The 8,362-nt window shown below is 38.1% G+C and overlaps 1 protein-coding gene across 1 annotated transcript; it reads left to right on the forward strand.

The window, feature by feature from the left end:
* Positions 1-511: 511 nt before the first annotated feature.
* Positions 512-8,127, forward strand: LOC131067351 (protein KINESIN LIGHT CHAIN-RELATED 1). Its single transcript, XM_058002322.2, has 2 exons — positions 512-2,620; positions 7,592-8,127. The coding sequence occupies exons 1-2, from the start codon at positions 1,218-1,220 to the stop codon at positions 7,785-7,787; spliced, it is 1,599 nt and encodes a 532-aa protein (XP_057858305.1). The 5' UTR covers positions 512-1,217; the 3' UTR covers positions 7,788-8,127.
* Positions 8,128-8,362: the final 235 nt, after the last annotated feature.

Below are 8,362 nucleotides of genomic sequence, written 5' to 3' on the forward strand. Positions count from 1 at the left end.
AATTTTGTTGAAAGATTTTAATCAACCACCAAAATTTCTCATGACATGATTCCAAACTCATCCCTTATATATTATACCTTGACAAGTTTGAACCTTGATAAATACCGTTATCAATGAAACTCATAAATTAATTGTAACCGCACTATTAGAATTATAAAAACAAATTAAAAATTTTCATCATTGTTTGAGATATTCTCATAGGCCATACCCACCTACTTCAAAAGTAAAGAAACACTTTTGACAAGAAATGAGTTGTCTGCTTTGGAGAGCTCAGAAGCAACATATACAATACTTATTAGCGCCACTAAGAAGAGCTTTGAGCTGATGGCAGGATCAGGCCGGCCTTACCATTAAGAGTCCAACTTTTCAATGATCCCTTGTCCCACCTCTACAGGTTTATAGGCTTCCCCACACCACACTGAAAAAAACCCTATATAAAGCTAGTTGGTGGAAGTTTTAGTATAATAATATCAGATAATTTGGTTGCCTCAAACTTATTAGTACCCTGTTGATTATATTAGAATATTACTGTTTTTTAAATTTTAATTATAATGGACTGTTTATCATTCCAACTTGCTTGACAGATACTTCAGTCAGCGCCAGTTGGGTCATCATCATGGCGTTAAAAATCGGTGACTTTTATGCAAACGTTTGATTGGTCATGGAGTGCAGAGGTTATTCCTGGAGAAATCGACTGTTTTAACTGCAAAAGTGAAAACAAAAGAAGATAACAGAGAATTCTAATGCAGGGAGTTTAATGGAAACGTAAACTGAAAGATCAATTATGGGAAATCAGCAATCCCTGGTTTAAAAAGGAATCATGATGTATGAAAAATCAATATAGTTGCTTAGGGGTCCCAGTTCAGTCGGTGAAAAAAGCTGTGCACTCACAAGGAGCCCACTAATATTTGAAACTTTGATCACTGTTGGACGTTGATTACCGTTGGGAGCTGTTGGAGTTGGGTTCGATCTTCAGGTGACTTTTAACTTCTTCATTGGGGTCTACAGGCAAATGGTAAAGAAAATGTGTTTGTTAGAAAAAGAATTAAGATGATTAGCTCTTGATGCTCTTACCTCTTGAAGAAAAATAAAATCAATCCTTTTACAGCTAGAAGCAACATGACTGAGTGCAATTGAAGATCTGCCTATAAGCAAAAGTGGGAGGGAGCCCATGTGAATAGGTGTTACAGACAGAGGTCTCCCAGCAGCCAAAGCAAATGAAAGGAGCAGTCCCTTTGAGGAGAAAGAGCCTTCCAAGCAATACCATCCCAAATGGATTAGATCAGAGCTCCCTTGACAATCCAGATCTGGGCCCTTTCCTGCTGAAGCTTGCAAGGAGCCTCCTTGCCTCTGGTGACAATTCTTACAAAGCTCTAGAGTGTGCTTCACGAGCTGCAGAGTCCTTTGAGAGATGCTGTGATGGGAAACCAAGCCTCGAGTTTGTTATGAGTCTGCATATATTGGCAGCAATTCACTGCAGCCTTGGACAGTATGAAGAGGCTGTTCCTGTATTGGAAAGCTCTATCAGGATCCCTGTCGTGGATGAGGGGCATGAACATGCTCTTGCAGCCTTTGCAGGAAATATGCAGTTGGGTGACACCTATGCCATGTTGGGAAGGGTTGGGGATTCACTAGAATGCTATAACAGGGGGCTGGAGATCCAGAAGCGGGTGTTGGGTGACATGGATCCAAGAGTCGGAGAAACTTGCAGGTATGTGGCAGAGGCCCATGCCCAAGCAATGCAGTTCATGGAGGCTGAAAAATTGTGTCAACATTCTTTACAGATCCATAGGCTGCACAGACCTACAGCTTCCCTTGAGGAGGTTGCTGACAGGAGACTAATAGCACTTATTTATGAAGGAAAAGGAGATTATGAAGCAGCCCTTGAAAATTTAGTATTGGCAAGCATGGCATTGATGTCTCATGGTCAGGAAGTTGAAGTGGCCTCTGTGGAGTGCAGCATTGGAGATACCTACTTGGCCTTGGGGAGATATGATGAAGCTGTTTTTGCATACCAGAAGGCCCTGACTGTGTTTAAATCTACAAAGGGGGAGAACCATCCTAGCGTTGCTGAAGTTTTTGTTCGCCTTGCAGACGTGAATTGCAAGACAGGAAAATTGAGGGAAGCCAATACATTTTGTGAGAGTGCTTTAAGATTCTATGATAAGCTCGGTTTGGAAAGCTCCACTCAGGATGTTGCAAGTGGGTTGACTGAGATAGCTGTAATCTATGAGGCCATGAATGAACCTGAACTGGCTTTAGGCCTTCTTCATAAGGCCTTGAAAAAATTGGATGATACTCCTAGTCAGCAGAGTGTGATAGCAGGCATTGAGGCACAGATGGGTGTTATATACTATGTCTTGGGCAAACATGCTGATTCATGTGCTTCATTAAAGAATGCTATTATTAAACTTAAGGCAAGTGGGGAGAAGAAATCTGTCTTCTTTGCCCTTGTTTTGAACCAGATGGGACTAGCATGTGTGCAATGCTATGCCATAAATGAAGCTGCAGGTTTCTTTGAAGAAGCAAAGCTGATTTTGGATGAAGTCTGTGGCCCCTATCATTCTGATACCCTTGAAGTATGTAGCAATCTGGCTGGAACATATGATGCAATGGGCAGGTAAGTTAATTTCAACTTCCACTTCTGAAGGACAATTCTATGATGCCTATAGTGTGTGTAGTTTTCTGTGAAATTAAAAACCACCTATGTTGAAGGACAGAAAGAGTTTCATGGTATATTTGTTGTCAACCATACTAAAATCAACATATCGCACTTTTACCAATCAGTCATATTATCTGTCTTTTCTTATATAGTCCTCCTCCCTATCTAATCAACCATATTTGACCACAGAGATCTTGGCTGGTGCTAAGATGGCATCCGAAAGAGGTCACAAAAACCAAGCAAAAGAAAAAAAGCTACGTCTAAAATATAAAATAAAGGCGTCAAATATTCTGCTAAACCCTGACATAAGAAAATACAATGTGCATCTAGCCAAACCAGCAGTATTGTGTCACACACCAAATTGAAGCAGGACTAGGATATGTTTAAGATTTTGCCATAAAGCCATAAACAGATATATCAACTGTTCTCTCAAAAGTTGAAAGGCCACAGCAAGAGAATATTTAAGTATATTCATCTATCTAACGAATAAGACCAGTTTTTAAGTAGCGTTTCTCAATAATACTTGTGATAGCCTTACCTGATCACAATGCATAGTCTCCAAATAGCTACAGTAAACACATCCTGTAACAGTAGTCCAGAACAGCATTTTGTTTCGTAGGCTCTAGCTTTTTTAGAATGCTCTTAAGGGTGTCTTCAACTTTGATTGAAATAATCATATCAGCGTCCACATATGACCAAAATCATCATGGTGTTGATGCTCCAAACTGTACCTTGCAATTCTAGAAGACACACCTCAGAAATAAATCTGGGGAACATAGTCAGTTTAGATGAACTAGGTGTGGCTCACAATCAAATTGCAAGTGATTTGGGCAAAATTGACAAGAGTGGCAACTCTTCTACACTCCCAGCTTTGTTATGTGGAGGAGTGTGTTCTTAGAGATCTTACAGTACAATTCAAGAGAAATGAAAACAAAATGGTCACAAAGCTTAGCCCCACCTTGTGCATAAGGGTACCCAATGATTTGTCCCTAAGCATCCGTTATATTGGCTTGAAAGTCTTTTAAACCAACGAGCTTTCAACAACAAATTACTATCACATTACAAAGCAACTAAAGATACCAAACCAAATTTATATCCTCAAATGTGATATCATTTACAGTATTATACTTAATGTATAATGTGTGAAGACCCGGAAATGCACGACTCTGTGAAGATGGATAGCGAATGCAATTTCTCAACATATATGGCCGAATAGGAATCTATGAGCTCATGCAAACTAGGACAATAGCTTATACTAATCTACATGGAAAATTGATGATATTCAATATAAAGCGTGATCAATCAACCATTTCTGACCATTACATACTCTGGTGGGAAACAAAGTCAAGAACCTAAACGATGGGAAAAAAAAATGCAAAGCCTATCAGGTTAACCAGAACTTTATGAAATCCAACCACTCTAGTTAATGAAATTCAATGAACTCAAAATACATCTTGGAGTAGGATTTCTTCAAGATCACAGGTGATCCACTATATCCTTTATGCTGGTTTGATAGAGACTAATCACTATATCTTGGTTTGATTGCATACAAGCATCTTGTCAAAACTAGATGATAGAGAATAATCACAAACCTACAAGAAGTCAACAAATGTGACCTTAGAAGCATGATAAACTACTCGCTCCCATAAGTAGTACACTAGCCATGGCAAATTTGCCTTCGATGAGTGGTATTCGTTTGTAACTCTTGCACCAGACCACACAGAAATCACTCCCACAAACTTTCCTAGCTCCGAGATACCTCATTTGAACACCCTAGAATACATTGTAGGATATATTGTAAAAAATTCAAATAAATTATATTTATAACAACTTTGCCCAGGTCTTCTACACAACTAACACTTGTTTCAGTTATCACCATTGCATTTAAACCCCAAATCCATCATAGACCATGAAGATCACTAAATTAACCTCCTACATTATAGGACATCTCTTTAGATTGGACCCTCTGCAGAATAGGTCAATTTATCTTAGAGTTACTTGCGTCATGCTTACAAAAACTTAACTCTATTGATATTTGATGCCAATTAAACGGCTAGAAGTTAGCTCATACCCTAAAAAGTAAATTCCCTTCCATGATTTCCACAAATAGTATAGGCACTGCTTGCTTCCCATTACCTTCGTCATATACCATCTCTTTGATTAGCAACTCGACACCCAAATTGTTATGCATTTGCAATTATTAACTTGGACAGTTAATGATTTTACAAGAACATACCAGATTATGTCTCTTAACTCCCACCAATGTTTCTATCTTTCAAACCTATAGTTGAATCTTTGGATAGGACTCAAAAGCTATGCAATTTGAATAGACATCATAGCATGATATATAAATTGGACCAACTTCAGATTCAAGGCTTATTTCAAGTCACTTAAATTTAACACCATTAATCTTGCAGGAATTTTTCTTTTTGCAACCCTATAGTCTATTGGTTTTCATTTGAACATTAGGAATTTTGCCTCTATCAGCCAACCAATTTGAATTTTATGTATAGTCATTGGCTCTGATGTGTCACTAAAGGATCAATGGCTATGGGTGATCAATGGGACATCATATGTATTTGCTATTTGATTAGCCGATCCATTGCAGTGAACTAGAAAAGTACCATGTGTCCTTTTCCCATATCTCCGAATATTTCAACACTCTTCTTTAGCTGCTAAGTGCCCATAGTATTTATGATTGAGATCCATCCACTCCAAGATCAATGGATGTAGGAGATTAACGGACCACGTAAACTGTACCCAACCTAATCTGTCAATCCACCATAGTCGACAGGATTATTATGCATCATTAAATCCACTGCCCAACATAATGCTTTCAAACTCGACAAGATGCCTTGCTTAGTAGAATCTAGATAGAATAGGTCCACTATCATTTTCCAGTTGAGACCACATGACATCATTTCATTCGCTGCTACAAAACTACACCCTTGAAGAGACTTCACATAGTCACCATTCAACTAATGGGGATCAATTATGTCACACCAGATGTCCATTTGTTGCTTATTCACTACTTTGATCTGCAACACCAAGCAAGATTGACAGCTTGGATGCTTTCATTCCAAGAGCAACTTCTTTGGTAAATTGATAGATGCCTAGGACGTGCAGCCCTTTAACCTTTCAATCTACCACAACAGCTAGATTGCAACATGTAACTGCATCTCAAAGAATATCCAAAGGACCAATCACAATGTGGCACTTGACTTATAGACTTAATTCTTTAAGGCGTTGTCAAGATCAATGGCTAAGAATCATTGCAATTGAAATCAATGGATATAGCAGATCCATAAATCTCGATGGATGTGTGTTGGATGATATGATGTACCAAAGTGCAAGCATTCATCAAAGTTTATCAGATTCAAACACATTGCCAGGGATCGGACAGCTGAAAAGGAGGGCTTGCCTATCCGACCAACTATACCTTCTGACATGGACATGTTGCACTGCTGACCCAATAAGAAAATTACACATCATCATCCCCTTGAAGAAGATTCCATGATGGATACACCCATGCCAATGATAGGGACTTTGCGGTAGATTGGGAGATGAGCATTATACTCGCCAAACCGATCCATTGCAACATAAAAACCTCATATCCAATCATTAAATAAACAAAGGGGAACCGCTTAAGTGAAATATAATTGCCCGTAACAACCCAGTGAGCAAATAAAACATAATGGTGAAGGCAAAGGCAAAGTATTCCGCCCATTTCAGATTTTGTTGAACCAATCGGCCATGAAGGTAACCCAGTAGCTTTGACCAAGAACACGAGATGAAAAATGACGTGGCAAGATGGTTTTATTGCTAGATCTCCTTCTCATGAAAACATTAAGTCTTACTAAATCGTTCTTAGCAAAATTACTTGACCAAGGCAAAAAACATGAAACAAAAACGTGAAGTAGGGAACAAATTGCATGAACATAAGACACGAGGATTAACATAAGCACAACAGCAAGCCACAGTATGATGAGCTCAGATCGGAAGTTAACAAATTGGAGGGTCAAAGTAAAAGATTTGACAATATCAAAGGAATTACTCAAGACACTCCAGATTATTTTAGAAGAAAAATGAAGAATAGCGAAATAGAAAGCACTTTACAATGTAAAGGGAATGAAAAAGACATCTCCAGCCCTTTTGAAATTTTTGGGTCAAATCGGAAAGTATTACAATGTCAAAAGATAAAAAAATGACCCCTGGGTTAGTTGTCGCTTGAGGTAGCTTGGGTTGTGAGTTCAATTCTTGATTTACTTATGACATGGATGAGGGTCTATTGTACATCACTTCAAAGATGGAAGGCTCACCTTGTAAAGAGCTATGTTCTGGGTTGCTAGACTAAACTCTTGATTCCTCCATCAAATTATACGCTAGAATAGTACCTTCAACCTACCAACTAAAGAAACATGCAAAAGTTTCACAAGTACAGCACAAGTGAAGAGCATACCAGTTGGAATCCATAGCAGTTCATAAACAATTTTTACAATGACGATGATGCACTTGGCCATCTCCAATGACACAGTAACACCAACCATTCATCATTGATTAGGTCTAACGATTAGATTAGATTCCAAATTTCCACCACTAACAAGAGATAATTAAGTGCTTCATGATTCATTTAACCTTCATGATGGGTCTACCAGAGAGACATGAAATGTCAGACACTAAACATTATGCACAGACAGATCGGAAGCAATTACCAAAGCACTACGCTGATCTCTAACCACTCTCAAAGCAAAAACAGATATTTTATATGAGATGTTTCATGCGGATATTACATTACTATTAGCTATGTAGTATCAGTCCTCAAGTCCAACAAAGATGTGCGAGCCATTTAAATGTTGTCAGTGTTGATCTCATAGATGAAAATTGTTCATTTGTTACAACTTTTATTCAAGTACTTCGTGCGTTGCACAGGTTGGAAGATGCAATTAGGGTTTTGGAACATGTGGTGGGAATCAGAGAAGAGAAAATGTGCACAGCCGATCCAGATACTGACATGGAGAAGCAGAGGCTGACAGAGCTTTTGAAAGAAGCTGCTAGGGTGAAAAATTGGAAGGGTAAATCGATTCAATCCTTGATTGTTTCTGCTCCTAAAAACAAGAAAAAGTAAAGGCACTCAAAAAACAAGGATTGAATGTCTTAGGCTGATTGCTTACAAGATCATAGACCTACAACTATCTGTGGCTTCTATTAAAGCCTAGAAGGTGTCTTCACATTGGAAGAGTGCTGAAAATGTACATAAGTAACAATATGTTTGGAAAAGCCCCATTTTCTAGCTTGTAAGATTACAGTAGTGGAATTTCTGTTTTCTGAGCTTTTGACCGTGTGTTTGCACAGAGTCTAGAAAATTTATAATCTTGTTTGTTTTTATGACTGATTTCAACCAGCAATATTTTGTACAAGCTTCCAGTGTTATTAATGTTTTTATTTACCTTCCTGTTTTGTATTTAGTATTTGACTTTTCAGGTATTCTTTACTTCTTTCTCATTTTCTAGGAGATGCATGAGCACATTTTATCTCATACTTTACATTGTACTTTCAAGAATCTCATGGAAAGGATTCCTGAACAGGTTTCACATTCTTTGCCCAAATTTGTAAATTATTGAAGAAGTAAAAGAGAATCAATTTTATTCAAAACAATTCCAAGAAAATTTACAGACACACAGTTTATTTGAAACAATGAGC

The sequence above is a fragment of the Cryptomeria japonica genome, chromosome 5 (genome assembly GCF_030272615.1).
Source record: "Cryptomeria japonica chromosome 5, Sugi_1.0, whole genome shotgun sequence".
Taxonomy (NCBI): Eukaryota; Viridiplantae; Streptophyta; class Pinopsida; order Cupressales; family Cupressaceae; genus Cryptomeria; species Cryptomeria japonica.